This window comes from Camelus dromedarius, chromosome 5, assembly GCF_036321535.1.
Source record: "Camelus dromedarius isolate mCamDro1 chromosome 5, mCamDro1.pat, whole genome shotgun sequence".
NCBI lineage: Eukaryota > Metazoa > Chordata > Mammalia > Artiodactyla > Camelidae > Camelus > Camelus dromedarius.
This window is the reverse complement of record NC_087440.1, coordinates 27,770,588-27,790,572: the sequence shown is the minus strand read 5'-3', so window position 1 is coordinate 27,790,572 and position 19,985 is coordinate 27,770,588. Positions and strand designations below refer to the sequence as shown.

Sequence of the window (19,985 nt, the reverse complement as noted above, 5' to 3'; positions counted from 1 at the left end):
CTTTTGACTTGACTGATAACTCTGGTTAGTTTAAAACAGGAATTTATTGGTCAAATACTAGGGTATTTTGATGAAGTTAAGGAAGAATTGAGTACCTGAGTCTTGGGCCCGGTGGCCACCTCGAAGGAAGCTCTGCGTAGAAGCAGGATTTCACACATCTTTTCTATCATTTACACGATCCAGATCCAACGACTCTGTCTCTTTGCATTTCTTGAATGTTCCCATTTTTTTTTTTTCTGCAAAAAATTACGTTAGCATTAGCTTGGGTCAAATAGCTGTTTTATGACAAGCCAGCTCTAAGAAGTCCAAATCTCAGTGGCTGCTCAGAGCCTCTGCCTATGTTCTGGGAGTAGTTCCTAGAAAAGGGAGAAGTGTTAAGGGACAGGCCAACATTCTAGAGATGACTTCTAGATTTCACTCCTTCATCCTAAGCGTCTGTACATCCAAATAGATCCTCAAAAGCTTTGCTCTAGAGCTATCATGTATAACCACAAATAGGTAACAAACTCATACAGTTACTGGGCCCAGAAGTGACGTGATGGGGACCCTATTCTTCGAGTTCACAGTCGCTGGATACTGTTTGTTTCTCCTTTGGTCCCAGTGTGATCCACTTAATTGTTTTGCAACTTATGACTCAAATGACTATTTTTATTGCAATTAATATATTCTGTATATAGTAGTAAGACCCTTCAACAAGGGGAATGGGGGGAAAGAAAAGAAAAATTCATATTACTTATTCAAAGAGAAAATAAGGAAGTAATTCATCAATCTCTAAATATTCCAACAGTATGTCAGAAAATACAGATTTAGTCAAGAGTCCCTATTTATTCACCTGTTCACCAGGTCATAAACTACACTGAGTCCTTCTCCATTCAGTACCCATTTCAAGTTGTTCTTGTCTTCAGCCAGCATTTCAGCTGATCTGAATTCCTTTGAGGTCTGAACCTTTGTTTCTGAGGGGTCTGAACCTTCAACAGACCAGGTAACATTATGAGAGTCTCCCACTAACCTGCCCTCCAGATTCGTCACATACCCACCGAATCCCCCGCAATCCTGTTTCCCTCTAATAGGATAAATCATGCTAGCTCTTCATTGTGACCTCTACCCCCATTTCTTGCCTGTTCTTTTCCTGGCAGGAGGAGTTCAAAATGGCCCAGAGAAAAATCTGTTTCTGATTCTGGGAGATGACTTCTCACCCCAACCCCTGCCCAGTGCATTTGGCAATGAAACATCCGGAGCACCCAGACCTTTGGGCCTAGAATCGTTCAATAATAACCCCTCGGTTTCTGGTCCCCTGTACAGACAGTGAGATGGATCGCACCATTTATCTATGATCAGGGCAGAGCACGCACTTCATGCCTCTAGGCAGTCCCCAGCTTACCAAATGCTGCCTCCCAGGGCAGCTCCACTGTCTCTCTGAGAATCCCTGGAGGGGGGTCAGTCTACCTCTGCTTACCACGGAAGCCATCACAATGAGTTTTCAGCATTCTTATTGTTTTCTCTTTGTACCATTAAGGTGAAAATATTAAGATTCAAATTAGCATTGTTTTTAAAAATAGGCATTTAAAACATTTTCTGCAAAGAACAAGCATCAGATCCCTTTGGCAAAGTAACACTTTACCTAATTTACCTCAAATTATCCAATTTTTCCTTTACTATTTTCTATTTTCAGTTAATTCATACTATCCTTGATTCCATGGTAAATTGCAGAACTATTTTAGAATTAAATGAGCTGGAAGACATTGCTGCAGGAGTATATATATAGTACCAGTTTCCCAGTAATTGCGTTTTCATTTCCCTTTGTTCTCCATGGCTGGAGACATCTTGGGTACATCTCACATTTTAATTATGCTGAATTCTCCGATACATCATTTCCCCTCACTTCACCCTAGGAGTTTTCTGCATCCCTGTCTTTAATAGATATGACTGTCATTTCAAACAAAGGAAGAGAAAATAAATTATTTGGTGCTTCCATTTATTAGCAACAAGTCACTGCAGTGCCTTATACTGTTATTTTAAATGATAAATTATGAAAATTTGGTAAGAAAGTCCACTTCTAAGTATTAGAAATTAAACGTAAGCCCATGCTAAAAGCCTTTCACCCGAAAAGCTTGTCAGCACAATACCATTCTGTGTAATCCTCTTTGCTCTTCTGAAGCTACTATGGAAAACCTTGTGCTTATTTACAATTTCTCAGCAATGCTAGACGCAAAAGTTTCCAGTCTAATATTTGTTTGGTGGAATTGTTCCAGAGAATGTTTGTCATGAACTTGAGTATTTTGGTAAGTTCTTCTTGGCTGAAAAATACATGAACTCAATTCTATTCTTACTGTAGAATTCACTCACTTTATGGATCAATTGCTTTCCTGAAAGATTTGCCTATGAAGTTAATTTTCTTCTAGTAAATTGATTTTTCTACTGACGTGTGTTTTAAATTGGAGCTATGTTTTCTAGTAGACAGTAGCCCCAAGATATAGTAAAATCACATTTGAGATTATAGCAGTCTCCTCTGGGGAAAAAAAAGGCAATTTTCAGGTAGTGATAAAATGCTAAAAACAAGTTATTCAGTTGAAGATGATTAGGGTCAATTTTGTGTTTGACAAAACAGATTCAAAGTATAAAAGAAAAGAAAGCATGATAACTTAGCCGAACAAAGCATTCTGGAAAGATCCTGACTCCTCTAATAGTCTACTATAGGAAAACACAAAATTCTTTTTGGTGGCTTGTGTTATGTTTGCTTTTTGCTTTTACATTTTTTTTCCTTTGGGTATATACTAGTTTGAAGGGAGAATGCGAAACAACTAAAATATTTCAAAATGAATAAAACAGAATATGAGAACATGTTATTGAACCATTCATTTGAACTTGAAAGCGAACCTTTTGGAGAAATGGGATTCTGCCCCCATTCTCCCTTTTTGCCTTCGACAGGGTCTAATTTAGCACCCAATAAAGAGTAATAATTCAAACTGCAAGGGTGTATGTAGTGTTGATGGCATTTATTTTCTCACTTTTTCAATCATAAATTATACTTGGATGGACATCTTGTGATTGAACTTTGTAACAGATCTTGAATAACAAAATGATCATTCTTCTAGGACAGAGTCACACAGTTGAATTTTATTGGTTAAAAGATGAGAACATGTTTAGCATTTTAGAATAGATGTCAGCAAACTTCTTCTCTAAAGGGCCAAATAGTAAATATTTTTGACTTTGTAGGCCAGAAGGTCTCTGTGGCTTTTTCCTCCCTCTCCCCCACCCCCTTCCCCGTTCCCCTTCTGGTCTCCCACCCCCTGTCCCTGCCTCTTTCTCCTCCAAGTGGAAAACATGCAAAAGCCATTCTGGGTTCACAGGCTGTATAAAAACTGTCATTGGGTCATAGTTGTCAACCCTTGTTTCCCGTATATATTGCCAAATAGCTTTTCAACAAATGTGTACCAACTTAATCTCTCACCAGGAATCTGTGAGAGTATTTGCTTCACAGTAGCTTCCTTGTATCGTTTTAATATTCATATAAGGACATTCGTTCTAGACTGTTTTTCAAAATGTGCAGCTTTAACATTTATTACTGTTTCTTTGATTATAGAAGTTTAATACTCTGGGCCCAGTTGAAAATATTCTACTAAATCCTTTCCTTTGGTGAGGCACTGAAATCAAATAAGTGCATCTCTCAAGCATGAGAACTTAAAATGGTCAGGGCACACTCTTAGTTTCCTGTCTGGAATCATGACTAAATTCCCTAGTGGAAGCCTCCCTTCTCTAAGGCACTAAGATCTCCAAACCCACCAAGCCCGAGGTTGCAAGGATAGGAAGTAAAAATTATGTAAGCGATTAATTAAGTGTAATAGTGTGAGAGGCCCCTCTCACTTCTACTTTTGGTCCCCAGACCTGTGTGTTCTGGAAAAATGAGTACCAGCTTTTTCCTCCCAGCTGAAAGCATATATTATATCTTTGGGGTAATTGCAGAGATTTGTGACACTATCAGAAATTTGAAAGATGCAGGAATGGTGATTCATAGCATACTCCCATTTAAATTCCCTTTTGGCTAATGAGAAAACAGATGGCTTTTAGAGAATGTCTGGGTTATCCTAAACTTAATTACATGCGGATGCAGATTGCAAGCACTGTTTCAGATATGGTATCCTTCCTGAGTATATCAGCACAGCCCTTGGGCGCTAAGATGCATTTATTGATTCAGAAAATGCTTTATTTTCACACCAGTCAATTCATCTTCATCTGGAAGGGACATCACTGCCTTACTTTAGGGTATGGCAGTTTACCTTTTTCTCTGTCATAAAATAATCTGAAAGCAGTTTGACCATTTTGATGTCTCTTAACAGATTACACTGGTCCATCACATTGCTGCTATTACTCTAATTGGGTACAGCAAGCATCAGAGAGCAAGTACCCTAAATGCCTTAGTAATACAAAAACATGCTAAAGGGTAGCAAATAAACCCCATTCCTGATTCCAATTACCCTATCAGTCAGAGTCCTGGCAGAAAATAGATGGTACATTCAAAAGGGTTTCAACTGAAAATGACTTAATGAAAAGATTATGTCCAGACCAATTAAGAAAATCAGCATGACTTTGTGAGGTTCCCAGAAACTAGCAACAGCAAAAAGCCATTACCAGCCCTGGGCCTGAAGGAGGAAAGGGCAGAGACAGTGTTACAGGAAGCTGGCAGGAACTGGAGGTATGGAACAGGACCAGGTGGCAAAGATATGGGTGCTGAAAAAAAGTAGCCACCTCTAAAATTTTGGTCCAGCAGCTATGAAGTGACACAACATCTTTCCCCTTTTGCTCTCTGCTTTCTTGCTGTTGATGTTAGACATTCTCCTCAGCTGTCTTGTAATCATTGTCTGTGCATGCTTAAGGTCTGGAGACTATAAAGCTGTTTGGAAGCTCTGAGTGCCTGTGAAAGGATGCTAGATTTGAGCTTCACCGTCAGATGATGTGGGATAGCTGTTTATCAAGGAACCTCCAGTATTACTATCTCCAGGTTCCTTCTCTTGAGCTAGTCATGTTTCTCCTAGAATAATATTCCAGTGCCTGGCTAGCTCTGGAAACTAAAAATTTTCTTGAAACTTAGCAGGGTGAAAAAAACCTAAAGCCTTAGCATTTAGCATTTAAGAAGCAGATGGTTACTGAGTCCTCTACTTCCTGTGAGTTAACCATACATTAGCTGTGCCTGATATCCCCTGTAAGTATCAGTGTGGTTGAATTTTAATATACCTCCATTTTTTGTGTTCCTTTTTACATGACATTCTGTCTTCTTTTGGATCATGTACTTCTAGGATTCCACATTATGTCCACAGTTGGACATTTTTAAAACCTTTGACTGTAGAGTTTATAATATGTAACTTTAATTTATCACAGTCTATTTTAAATAGCATTAAAACACTTCATATAAACATATGACTCTTACAACAGATTATTTCAATTTCTCTCTCGGATGTGCTATTGTCAACATTTTATATCTATATACATTATAGATCCCAGAATACATTATTTTGCTTCAATTAACTATAGTTTTAAATAATTTCAATAATGAGAAAAAAAATCTTAAGAGTATATATATTCACATGTTCATCATTTTTGGTGTTTTCCAAATTTTCTTCTGATTTTTCCCTTTGCCTGAAAAACATTTTTAAACACTTTCTGTGGTCTAAGTCAGCTAGAGATAAATTGTCTAACTTTTAATTGTCTGAAAAAGTCTTTATTTTTCTTTCATTTTGGAAGATTATTTTCACTGAATGTAAAATTCTAGGTTGACTTTTAAAATCTCATCATTCAGCACTTTTTATCTTTCTGTACTTTAAAGTTGTCATTCCGTTTTCTTATGACTTACATATTTTGATAAGAACTCTGTAATTATTCTTTTCTTTGGTTTTCTACTCATAATTTTTCTCTGCTTTTAGACAATATTATTTTCATCACTGCTTTTTAGCAATTTTACTTATTATGGTTGTCTTTGTGTTTATCCTCTATAAGGTTCATAGAGCTTTTTTGATCTATGGGCTTGTCATTTTTATCAAATTTGGAGATTTTTCAGCCAATTTTTAAAAAAAATGTATTTTTCCATTTTTCCTAGACCCTTGCTTCTAATTTTATATACATTAGGTTGCTTGACACTGCCCCATTGGTCACTGGGGGGCTATTAATTATTTTCAGTCCAGAAATCACCTCTTGGCTGTGAGCCTAGGCGATTAACGAGGTTCACTTCGTTTGTTGCGCCTCCCACTAAGATTATCGTACTGCACTACTTGCCATCAAATATCTAAAAATAGTTGTTTCCTTTTTTTTTTTTTTTTTTTTTTTTTAGCTTCTAGTTGTTTATGGCATGAGGTTAATTCCAGGCTCTGGGTTCAGAACCTAATTCTCCTCCTTACTGTTTGACCCTGGGCAAAGTTAATTTTTCTATTTTCTATTTCTATTTCTTTATGACTTTATACCTATCTTGCTGGATTATGGTAAAGATTCACAATATGTATAATGTATATAAAGTGTGTGATTCATAGTAAATATCCCACATGCAGGACATTACTGGCCCTTAAAAAAATGGATTTATGGGGAGAGAAATTGATAATCAGGCCTCAGCTAAGGTTGTTGGGAAAAAGGGCTGGGCTCTTCAGTACTAACACCTGGGCGAAGAAGGGAACTAGAAATTCTGTTTCCTCAGACACCTTGGCCAAAGGGTCCACTAAAGAAACTTGCTGTTTCTGCTTAGAAACTTAGCTGCTCCACTGAAGAACTCATCTCTTCAGTTCCAGATCATTGAGTAGTCAAGATAATCTACAAACCTTTCTGTTTAGAAGGACAAAGGTCGCTGGTAGACAACTAGACCAGCCCCACGGGCTCTGTGAAGTCACTTGTTGGTCAAACAGCTGGAACAGGGCTAAGGCTCAGTTGGGAATTAACTCTATAATATAGTAATTTCTCTCAGGATTTAATATTAGAAAGACCTTTGTCACCCTGGAAGGTTCAGTGTTTCTTCCTTTTGATAATAAGGGTGAAATAACTGAATGCTCTTTCATTCTTGCTTTTAAGGACACTCAAAGCCCTATTTTGTTCTTAATCTCTTAAACATTTACCCGTAATGTTGGTATATGTGCCTTCTTTTTTCTTTGTATCAATATTATGTATATTCATTTTTTGTGTGAAGTAAGATCATTTCTTTTTAGAAAGAGATTTTTTTAAAAAAATCATTTAGTATATATTTTATTATCCAAGGATTAGTATTTTGTACCTCCTTAGCTATTAAGATAATTAGTAATTATGTCATATCTCTTCAAGAGTTGAGTTCCCCTTGGTGCAACTATCCCTATAATAACTGGAATAACATAACGTAGACAGAAAAAAATGTTATTCAAATGTATTTTAATGAATACTGTAAGAAATGTTTTCTGTATTTTTGTTCTTCCCTTCAATAATATTCTTTGTTAATAATCAAGAATATTCCTCATGAGCAAACATGCCTAAGTTGTTAACTTGGGCATTTGAAGTACCAACATCAGTCTCACCAGCGTTCACTATCTGAAAATGGACAGAGGTTCTTAGTGTCTCAGTGAGCCCAACAGCCTTCCAGATTTGATCCTTTCTTGATCTTTTTGCAACAAAGCTTACTGAGATGCACCTGCTCCTGCCTTCTGTCCTTTCTAAAACAGAGTGATTCAGCAGCATTTGTGCTACTTTAAATACATACCCGTTTTCAGGTGTTAAAATATTCAGTATGACTATAGACACAGCTGAGTGTCCCGACTTGAGTAATATTTGCCTCTCATCTAACATTTGTATTCTCTACAGGAAAAGATTGTGGGAAGAGGTGAATGTAATAATCATAAAAACAGATATCGCTATACCTCTTTAAAATGCTGTTCCATTTACAGCTATGTCTATAAATAGTTTCATTCATGCTGTGGCTTGTGTATTTGGCCTTTGGGGAAGCTGCGTCATAGGGTGTATGTGAAGGGCCCCGAGGAGCTGCACTTTTTGCAGACGATCAGCCAGTCACTGGAAGCTATGGCATTTGATGACATGAATTCTATTTTTAGGGCTTGAACAGATTTGGGGTCTGCTGCACTGGAGTGCTACCGCAAATTCGTATGAGCTGAATTTTTCTTCTCTTTGTCTCCTTTGACAAGAAATAGTCCTTAACATGAATATGTGATGTTTAATATGCCCTGATTTTACACAGCTTGCTTGCTTGCTTGCTTGCTTGGCTGGCTGGCTGGCTGGCTGGCTTTTTCTTTCTTTCTTTCTTTCTTTCTTTTTTTCTTTTCTTTTCTTTTCTTTTCTTTTCTTTTCTTTTCTTTTCTTTTCTTTTCTTTTCTTTTCTTTCTTTCTTTCTTTTCTTTCTTTCTTTCTTTCTTTTTTTTTTTGCTTGAAACAGAGTCTTGTTTGCATCCCCCATCAATCCATTACTCCCAGCCCAGGAACAGTTTTCTGGAGAAAAACAAGTTTGAGCATAGCTCAATACCAGGCATGTTCTTATTATGTTCATTTTATTAAGGACAAAATAAAGATTTGGGGAAGTTTAGTAATCCCACTAAGGTGAAACAAAATTAATAAAGGTCACAGTTAGGAACTGATCCCACCTGGCAAACCATTTGCTTCTCCTTCTTCCTCAGACCTCACTATTCCAATCTGGGAATTAGCAATAATCCTTCTCTAAATAACACAAAAGATTTGCCTAGAACCTGGAATTTTAGTTCTGCCCTTGCTATTAGCTGGGTATGTTGGAAGTATCACAATCTTCCTGGGTTTCTATTCCCTTAAGTATAAAATGAGCAGTAGGTGGGGTGATATATAATATCCCTTCTAACTCTAAATTCTGTTTTATTTGAGTTTGCACATAATTTTAGAAATGTAAGCACCATTGCATTTGTTTGAGGGCTATGGATGCTTTCCTCACAGACTCTGAAATTGACATAGCCACGCCCCAGTCCTTCCTGCTTGCTGGTCTACCCACAGCCCTCCCCTGCCTCTGTACACCTTCCATCTGTCTGACTTTGCTCATAATTGCTCTCTCTACATACTTCTTGCAAGGAGAGTTAGAGGCTGGGATGGATAGATAAGATGCTTTCTAGAGTAATATCTAACTCCCTGGCTTAGTGACATTGTATCATTAAACATCACAAGGAAAGAAAATGGGGGCAATGGGGTTGTTGGGCATTGATCTCTAATTGGCAGATACCAGCCATGAGGCTGTACTTTTGCCAAAGCTCTGTCTTCCTAGATACAGACATGAATAATCACACACAGGCACACACCCTCTTTACAAGTACTTAACATTGTCACTTTCCATTAGCTAAACGTCTAGATTGCTGTCTCTCATGCTTGTAAGTACATGTTTGAATAACATAACGGAAGACAACCTGTCTACCTTTACATATCAGTTCTGATATTCATGGTTGGGAAAACTTCACCTCTTTGGATTTATTTTAAGTCAAATTTGATGGATGGCCTTGGGAGCTACAGCATAGGAACAAAAGCTGATGTGAGTTTCAGGCTGAGGGTTTTTTTTTTCCTTTTCTCCTTTTGGAGGCATAACACTCCATCACTGCTGTCAAATGAGGGCTCGGTTTGATGAGAAAATTAGAGAAAGGCTGAAAGCCACTGTAATTTTTTTCCCTAGGGACTTTTGTCCAGATATGATTATATAGTATGTTTGTAAACTTCTCTTTGAAAGTGGATACACACACACACACACACACACACACACACACTCACACACACACACACACACACAAGTACACATACACATACATATATACGATAATTAAAGGCAATGCCTGGTAAATAAGATTAATATTTTTTAATGAAATGTTGTTTGTATGTGAATTGGCGTATGAATGAGGAAATGGGTATGCTGTGAATTTTAATTTGCTATTTTTCAAAACCTAATACATCGAGTAACTATTTTTAGTACAAGTTACAAAATAAAAATATGGTCGTTGTTAAGTCTTCTCAGCTGAAATGATTTAAGGTTTTTAATAGGCGTAGTGCTTCTGGTGATAGAGTGTATCAGGCAGCTATTTCAACGAATCAACCCCATTCTCAGTGGCTCACGGGAGCTATTTATTGTTCTCACTCCTTGGCGTAAGAGTTGGCTGAGGTTGACTTGATTTGGGCTGGGTTCAGCGGCACCTGGCTCCAGGTGGCAGGACTGGGTCCAGGTCTACTCCATGTGTCATCTACATCCAGGTTCCCTAGGATATGCTTGTCTCATGGTGATGCCAGAAACACATGGCAGGGTGTAAAAACATACAGTGCCTCTTAAGGCCTTGGCTCGGAATTGGCACACTGTCACATTGCCCACATTCAATTGGCCAAAGCAAGTCACAAGACCAGGTCCAGTGTCCATGGGCCCAGGGAAATATACAACATCCACGCCAGTGGGAGGAGCTCCAGAGGCAACTGGAAAAGGCCTGGGTGTATAATCACAATGCAGGGAGGGAGTGAAGAAGTGGGGACAATAATCCAATGTGCCCCGGGTAGGGAGAATTATTCCATTTGGGGAAGATGAGCTATGGAGACCGCCTTCAGCTTTAAATGGTACATTACTTTTCCTCTCTGTCTGCTTCCTTTGTATTGATAATTGACAGCAAAATCCCAGTCTGATGTTGTAGGTTAGCGTCAGGAAGCGCAGCTCATCGTTTGAATGGTTGGGAAAAGCACAGACTTTCAAAGTGGTCCCAAGGTAAGTCACCCTTCCTGTACTGTGACCGTGCTGTCTGTTGTGTTAACAGGTGGTCAGCTGCGGAATTAACCCGTGTATGTATATGTGGTCTGTCAAGCTGCTGAAATGTCTTTGAGAAACAAAACAACTAATAAATATTGAGTGAAAATGAGACTTAGAACATATGCACGTGAAAGGGAAAGACATGATTAAGTTGATAAGGCTATTTTAAGCTTTTCCTGAAAATGTTCAGTGAAAATCGAACACCTCAAAATCTAGTTGCATTAGAAAATTAAGTGATATTTGACTGTCCTGATAGAATATCCTTACCTAATTTCAGGTAATTTTTATCTCCTTGATTAAATCCATTCAGTTGAAGAGAGTCATATGGCTACTACCTATTTAAATAGACATAGATGTGTTTTATTTTTGACTGTTCAAAAAATTTAAGTTGGTATTATTAAAACTCTCCGTTCAAAAACTTACTTTGTAAGCTGATGTCCTTTCTGATAGTGAATTTGTCCTGTGTCCTTGCCTGCTTTGTCAGACTTCTGAGAATAATTTTGTTGCTTATTTCTGCCCTCGGTCTCTCCTACCCTAATGATCCTTCTCAAAATCATCATGCGTCACGGTTTTACCTTGCATGTTTGCATCATAGAGATATTGTCTGGTTACAATGAGGCATTAGAACCTGGCTCAAGGGGGAGGAGGGTATAGCTCAGTGGTAGAGCATGCTTAGCATGCATGAGGTCCTGTGTTCAATCCCCAGTACCTCCATTAAAAAAAAAAAAGAACCTGGCTCCTTAAAATGAAAACTATTTCCAAAGTAAAGTTTTTTTCATTGTTTCTGCCCCAACTTTACGTTGTCTTTTCTCTGCACAGAGAATGAACTGGACTGCACCCCACACCTCGTGAATGCAGTGGTGGACGGCCACGGCAGGAGTGGGAGTGCATTTGCATGTGCATCTGTATTTTAACACTGGGTCCTTGCTGTTGTAGGAACGAACCACTCTCTTATACCTAAATGTTGAACTTGTCCTCACCAGACAATGTGCCTTTGATGATCTACCTTGTACATCGTGGGGTCTGTGATGTGTATACTACGTTTGACGCTATTTTGTGACTCTATATAAACTGTGCCCAAAGCCAGCAGCTATTCCAGAATAAAAATGAGAAGTAGAGGGATTTAAAATGAGGAATGTGATTAGTAATTAATACATTTCTGAAGATGAGGTACCCCAGTGAGAGTACACCATAAATTTAAAAAGGCTTATTTCCTCTTTTCTTGCCAAATGTGAACAGAAATAGTCTAGGAGGGGGATGGGCCATGGAAATGGAAGTTATAGGAATATTCTAGGAGGGGGATGAACTTTATCAATGGAAGTTAGAAGGAATCTGAGCTTGAATCCCTTCACCTCTTAAAGCATGGCCAGCACCACATTCCTCTCGGAGTCACTGGATGATACAGTGGAGGTGCTTAGCAGAGTGCCTGCTCTCCAGGGTTCTTGTAAGCATTAGGCCATTTTTCTGTCTTCTGAGCAGGAATTAGGGCACCCTGCAGCACATGAGGCCCTAAACAACACCCTTGGAGAAGGTCTGTCTGGGGAGAGTAGGCAGAAGGAGGCATATGGAAAGAACGAGGCAAGTTCCTGAAGAGGCCCTCATTCTAAGACATCAGGCTCCGGTGAAGAAAGAGCCTGGTCGTCATCTCCTGGAGGCCATATGTCTGCAGAGTAGATGCCCCAGGCCCCGGACCCTCATTTTCTCGATGCTCACAGCAAAGTGCTCGGCAGGCAGCCTGACAGAGGGCAGCTGTAGAGGCACTGGAACCTGCATCAGCTTTCAGCTTCAGAGTACGACTGGAAACCAACCAACCGAGCAGGCAGAGCAAAAGCAAAACCTTGGCTGTTTTCAAATTTGCTTTCTTCTCAAATGCTACTCTAATATAAAGGAGAAGCATGTTTGTCCCACAGTCCTTTTGTTAGCTGACTTATTCTCAGCTCGAGTTACTTGTAAGTCAGGTGTTCAGCGTGCCGGAAATCGTTGCCTGGCTTTGGGTCCCTGCCAAAGAGATGCTATTACAAGGATTATGTGTAATGAACACACTATCATATACCCAACAGTCATCTCCATTGCAAAAGTACACTGAGCCTGAACCCTTAACGGCTGCCTAGTTGCTTAATATTTGCCAAGCTTGCTTACCAGGAATTAGAAGAGGTCTAGGAACTTGAGAGCTCAGTGGGACTTTAAGAGGGGATCTAGTGGTTTCCAGACTCTATTCAAAGGGAACACTGGTGGCCTGAGATGTGTTTAACTGGTTTCCCTTTAAGTGGATTCTGTGGTCAAGTAAGTTTGGAAAACACTAATGTACAGAGCTGTTTCTTTACTAAAGGACATCTCAAAATCTTTAATATACTGACATGAATGGTGGCTCCGGGGATGCAGCAAGTGGCCTTTCTCACACTTACTTGACCACGAAGTCCTCTTGTAGAATGCGTATTGCCATCTCAAGAATGCCAGCTGGGGGCCCCGGAGTCTCGTCATTAAGAACAGGCCCTCTAGTGACTGACTGCCTGGATTCAGTTCCCGGCTTTACCATTTACTGATCTTCTGATCTTGAGCGATTCACTTAACTTTCCTGGACTTCAGCTTGCCCATCTAAAATGGAAACCCTAATGATACCTGCCTATAGGGTTGCTTTTCAAACCGAAGAACAGGACTAAGAACAGTGCCTGACACATACTTGACCATTACCATCCTAACAGTTTAGGTAAGAACTAGCCTAGTGCCCTCAATCTGCAGATGAAAGTGTGAGCTCCAGATCATTCACTCATGCGGTGTCACTCATTCAACATACTGACCAAGGGCCAGCTGCACTTGCATGGCGATACTATTCCCAGGAATGAAGACGAACTTGGTGCAGTTCCTGCCTTGGCAGAACGCACACTGATAACTTGGCTCAGGTGACACCTTTCAGTAGTAAAACCAACAGCCCAGGACGCCTAACCTCTGTCCTGCAACTCATCTTCTGATTCTGCTCTGAAAGAGAATGATCTGTAGAGCCTGATTGGCAAACAAGAATAGGGAGCATGGAATACAGCTGATAGACTTATTTTTTTTAATTGCATATAAAGGCGTATATTTTCATTCATTGTCAGTGTGATGCAGAAAGAGTAATCAAGAGAAGCACTTTTGGAGGAAAACAAACTCTAAAAATATAACCTAGAAAGGGAAGTAAGAGGTGGTATGAAGTGGCCCATGTAGGAGCCCCCAGATCTGGCCGGCTTGATGTATTTGTAGCCACTGTGTCACTGCTGCTTTTGTCGGTTTTTGTCTAGGCATCTCCTCTGAGGGCTTTCCCCGGGACCGCTTTAATGAGCAGACGGCAGCTAAAGACCTTCTCAGCAGAGATGGAGGTGCCTGGGTCCTGGCCTACAGAGCAGGGCCAGCCTGTCCGTTTCTGCTCCACGAGGAAAGAGAGAAGCCAAACAGAAGCGAGTTGCACTTGGATCTTCATGTAAGTAGAAATCCTTGGGTTTGTGCCATGATTCTTTGCAGTTGACAGAGGCTCATTTGATATGCACGTAATGTAAATTGTGTTTGTACAGCTGCTGCAGCTCTGTTTTATGAGAAGGTCATTGTCTAAAAATCAGTCAGTTACAGAAAGCAGAGATACCTGGGTAATCTGAAATTTGTGCATTAGAAAGTGACCGTGTTGACAGTTTATCTGAGCATTTTTGAAGTACTCTGTTCATTATCAGCTTTGCTACCTAAATCTCATTGTGGGAGAACTCATTTGGTCTTAGTCTCCTCTTAATATCAATATTATAAAAATTTGAGAATATATGTTAGCTGACTGATACGATCTGGATCCCCCATTGCAATTCAAACAGCCTGTCTGCCTCACACATTCCTCAAACTTTCTTCCTCTGCAGCTGCTCAAATAACAGGTGAACAGCTTGGCAGGAAATCTGCCGAGTACAGGGTGACCCATTTAAAAACACAGCCTTCTTTCCCATTCATTCAAGGATTGGATTCATTGGCACAAAAGCATTGACTAACCTATACAAAGCAGCAGGCTGGGGTTTAGCTACTTCCACATTGTAGATGGCCTGATAGGATTGACCAGGCTGTCACAATTGTCACCACCCCTCCTCACCTCCCCATTTCCTTTCAGAGATGGGGCTGAGCATTAGGAATCCAAGAGGCATCTTTTTTTTTTTTTTTTGCGCCATTAACTTCAATGCCTATTGACAATCTTGTGTCTCTGATTTCCTTTAACACTTACCAATTCATTACTTTCAAGCCTGGAAGTATATTTCTGATGAATGTGGTGAGCTCTGTGATGTTTATATGGGTGGCAATTTTCTCAAGCAACCAGGAGCAGAACTTTGTACTATTCAGAATCATAAAACTATAGTCATTGTATATCATTTTAGAAAAGTATTCGACGCCCTAGTTGTTGTAAAAGGAGGCTTTGAATGAAGCTGAAAGATATAAAGTCTACCACCCTTCATGAGATGAAATAGAAATTTGTAAAGTTTTTATGTCCCTCTACCTAAAAAGCTGAGTTGTGCATCTTGAGACGTGCTCAAGGTAAGAAGTGTAACAGCGACATCTAGTGGTCAGATTAAGTTGAGCTTGCCGCAGCCAGAGGCCTGGCGTGTCAAAGTGCTGAAATGAATTTTGAAAGATTTTCTTTTTCTTCTGTGTTTTAAAAAAATGCTGGGTTTATGTTTTGTTTTTTTTTTTAACACATTGACTAAGCTATATATTTCTGGTTTTCCTTCTCTCCTGTGAATTAAGTTATTTCCTAATTTTACTGTATTTCAATTATTAAAAACCATACACATTCCTTTTAGAAAATTTGAAATATGTAGTCAAATTGAAAGAAAAGAAATAACTCAAAATGTCAGCAGCCAAAGACAACAACTATAAAAGTTTGATAAATTTTCTTTGTGTTTTCCACTCTGTATGATTTACTTTCCATAAGGGATTTTTTTTCACTTATAAGCATAGATTTTTATATCCTTCTTTCTTTTTTTTTCTTTGCCCATTACTCTTACTTTGCTTATCTATGTTGTTACAAATTCTTCCTCTACATTGTATCCCCAAATGTATTTAACAATTTCTCTCTATTATTAGAAGCTGAAGTTGTTTTCAATATTGGAATAGTACTACAGTTTGGAAGTAAATAGCACTGCCACATATACAGTTTTTCTTATATCCCTCCTCTCCAGTATTTAGAATAAATTTTAGATTATTGTATGTAAACATAAGTATTTTTAGGCTTTTGAAATATATTACATAAACAAGGTCTGTTTCCTGAATGAGCCTTTAATGGTGTGAGTGTGTGTATAAAATATACTTATAACATAAAAATAATATTATATGTTATATACATTATATATGAGGTATAAATAATATATATTTTTATATGGTGTATATAAATATATAATAAAATATGTAAATATTTATAGATTTTTAGTTATCCATTAATTATACATTTTAAAAGCTGGGATAGTTTCTTTAGGTTATTTTCTACATGAGCAGTTTTTACACCTTGCGCTCTAAGGCTTCTCGCCTCCCAGCCCTCCCCCTCTTCAGACACTACAATTTGACCCCTGTGTTGTGAATACTGTTATTCTAAGTAAGATGTCCATTTGGGAGGATTACTGATTTAGTAAAAGTTTGCATCCTGTTAGTGATCACCACACCAGCTCACAGGGACTTTCTTCGAACACTAAGGTCAGGGAGGCATGTGTTGCTGTGGGATGTTTTGATCAGCCTTAAATGTTGGACAGAGCTGCTCTGTTTTCTGTTTTGAACCTGATTTGCAGTGTCATCATCGAGAAGTTACTTTCATCAGCCTTTCTTGGTGGATATGCAGCTTTTCATTAGTATGTAGGGGTGACAGCTAAAGCATTTAATAATTGGGGGAGGCGCTTTGGTCTTCACAGATCAGCATGGCCCCTGGCATTCGAGCTGGGGCTGTGATTAGGGCCCCTTGCTTGGCCGTACAGTAATGTTTTTGGTAAAGAAGCAGAGAGGAAATATTTTAGGCCTTGGGGACCACACAGTGTCTGTGGCAACCACTCAACCCTGCTCACCAAGCGGCCGTGGAGACGCACACGTAAGTGTGTCTGCATCCCAATAAAAGTCTACAGACACTGAAATTTGAATTCCATATAATTTTCACATAAGAAAAAAATATTACTCATCTTTTGATTTTTTTTTCCCCCACCATTTAAAAAGGCAAAGATCACATTTAGCTTACGAGCCATTCACAAACAGGCAGTGGGTCAGACTTGCAGTTTGCCCACCTCTGCTCTAGACCAAGAGACGGAGACCTCTCCTCCGTGACCTCACTTGTACTTCTGACCCGGCCACTAACTGGCCAGGGGGCTCCGGGCACCTGCTTAACTTCTGTGGGCCTCAGTGTCTTTGTCAAGTGTGTGTTGACAGAGCAGGACAAACAGGCACAGATCAAAGCTCCTTTTAGCTCTAATACGAAGTTTCCTGACTCTTAAACCCAAGCAGTGTTACGTAAGGGGAATGGAAATTATTTAAAAGAAATACAAAGAACAATGGAAATTATTTTTAAAAAAGCAAATACATCTTAATATTCTCAATGTGTATCTTTGTTTAAATACGAGGAACGATGACCCCCCCTCTGACAGCGGAACCAAAATTTATAGTCTCCTAACTCTATTTGAAGGCTCATACCACTGTTTCTCCCGTGCTATGCTTTTTTCCCTCCAGTTTTACTGAGGTGTCATTGACATGTAGGATTGTATAGGTTTCAAATGTACAACATAATAATTTGATATATGCATATACTGTGAAGTGATCACCACAATCAGTTTAGTTCACTTCCATGACCTCACAGAGTTACGTTTTCCTTGTGATGAGAACTTCTAAGATCGACTATCCTAGCAACTTTCAAATATACAATACAGTATTGTTAACTAGAGTCACCATCCTGTATGTTACATACCTGGGACTTCTCAGTCGTACAACTGGAAGTCTGTACCTTTTGACCACCTTCTCTCATTTCCCCCTCTGCTCACCCCTCACCCCCAATCTGTTCTCTATTTCCATGATTTTGGCTTTTTTTTAGATTCCACGTGTAAGCGACAACATACAGTATTTGTATTTGTCTTTCTCTGTCTGACTTATTCCACTTAGCATGATGCCCTCAAGGTCTGTCCATGTTGCATGTCACACTCATCTTTTGGTTACTGAATTATGAGAAACTCCGAGGGTTCCTCAGGGGAGTGGCAGGAGGGGGTGCTGGTGTAGGGTAGACACTAGGGCGGCTCCCAGCAGCATCTCTTTACCAACCGGTATGTATTTCATGTTTAAGCAACCAGTGCTGCTGTCCTGGGGCCACTCAGCTGAATGTCAGTCAGACTGCCGTGCAGAGAGCGTCTGTCTGGGTGACCAGCCTGCTCCAGCAGATCCTGTAGACCATTCTGGGTGACCTACAAAGCTCCTGAAAGCTTAAACCCAATGCTCAGTCAGCTCTACTTTTAGGTCATAAAGTTCCTAAATATGACTTAGAGTGAACAATTATTTGTTGTTTGTGTGAAATTCAAATTTAACTGGTTGTCCTGTATTTTCTTTACTACATCTGGCTACCCTAGGTATCAATTTTGGGGCCACATCCAATCACCAAATGTGTGACTTGCCTTAGGGTAGCATCTCTACGTGATAAACTCTCAGTCACCCCAGAGCACCCATTTAGAGCATGAACTTTACAAAGTCAGCCTTAAAGGGCAGTTTCTTTTTTTTTCCTTTTTTGAAAATTAATTTTCAGAGCTACATTTAAATATCTCTATTTACGTTAAAATTTTGCATAATTTTCTTTGTATTGATTTTATATTGATTATATGTTAGTCATACTGATATTAAAACATTGAACAGTCTACTTGATATTTTTTTATCGAAGTAGAGTCAGTTTACAATGTTGTGTCAATTTCTGGTGTACAGGATAATAGTTCAGTCATATATATACATATATTCATTTTCATATTCTTTTTCATTACAAATTACTACAAGCTATTAAATGTAGTTCCCTGTGCTATACAGTATGAATTTGTTATTTACCTATTTTATATGTAGTAATTAGTATCTGCAAATCTCTAACTCCCAACTTATCCCTTCCCACTCCCTTCCCCACTAGTAACCATAAGTTTGTCTTCTATGTTTGTGAGTCTGTTTCTGTTTTGTAAATAAGTTCATTTGTCTTTTTAAAATATTCCACAGATAAGTGATATCATATGGTATTTGTCTTTCTCTTTCTGGCTTACTTTGCTTAGAATGATAGTCTTCAGGTCCATCTATGTTGCTGCAAATGTAATTATTTTATTCTTTTTTGTGGCTGAGTAGTAGTCCATTGTATAAATATACCATAACTTTATCCAGCCATCTGTCAGTAGACATTTTGGTTGCTTCTTTGTCTTAGCTATTATAAATATTGCTGCTATGAACATTGGGGGTGCATGTGTCTTTTCAAATTAGAGTTCCCTCTGGATACATGCCCAGGAGTGGGATTGCTGGATCATATGGAAAGTCCATTTTTAGTCTTTTGAGGAATCTCCATACTGTTTTCCATAATGGCTGCACCAAACTACATTCCCACCAACAATGTGGGAGGGTTCCCTTTTCTCCACAGCCTCTCCAGCATTTATCTTTTGTGGACTTTTGAATGATGGCTGTTCTGACTGGTGTGAGGTGACACTTCATTGTAGTTTTAGTGTGCATTTCTCAAAGGGCAGTTTCTTATAGTCCACCAAACTGGGAACAATCATTTGCTATGCTCCTCGGTTTCCAGTACACCACAAACCAGATGTATCAAAGCAACTTAATCTGTACAGACCACAGTGCAAACTTATTCTTATTATAAGAGCAGTTTCTTAAAGATTCCACTTGAGAGGAATGTTACCATGGAGGATGGTTTGTAAAGTGTCTGGAAATAAGGGACATGGGCAGGGTAGAAAAAGACACTCAAAGAGATGTAAAGACGTGTGGCCTAAGATTGGACAAAAAGTATGAAAGCAGAAAAGGTAAGCAGTACGTAGAAGTCTATATTGGTTGCATAAATTCTAAAGTAAGATTTTGCTTGCCAGCTTTTCAAACATAGACTTAGAACTCTTCTTGGTGATTCTGGTTTCCAAGGATCATCTGAATCACCTCACCTGTTGGAATTCTCCTTGCTGAATTGGCTTAAATGTCTGGGGAGGACACAGCATTGGGTTCCAAGTAATTGCACCTTATGAATGAAAGGATATAATTACCAAGTTCA

At 39.1% G+C, this 19,985-nt stretch overlaps 1 protein-coding gene across 2 annotated transcripts in view; it reads left to right on the top strand.

Moving 5' to 3' along the window:
- Positions 1 to 19,985, top strand: part of FMN1 (formin 1) — a 397,753-nt gene that overhangs the window by 93,102 nt on the left and 284,666 nt on the right. Inside the window, exon 6 of one of the 2 annotated variants that reach the window (XM_064485766.1) lies at positions 14,017 to 14,195. The exons of the other annotated variant lie outside the window; for it this stretch is intronic. Coding sequence (XP_064341836.1) covers positions 14,017 to 14,195 — 179 coding nt within the window. The remainder of the gene's footprint in view (positions 1 to 14,016; positions 14,196 to 19,985) is intronic. 2 annotated transcript variants of the gene reach the window in all.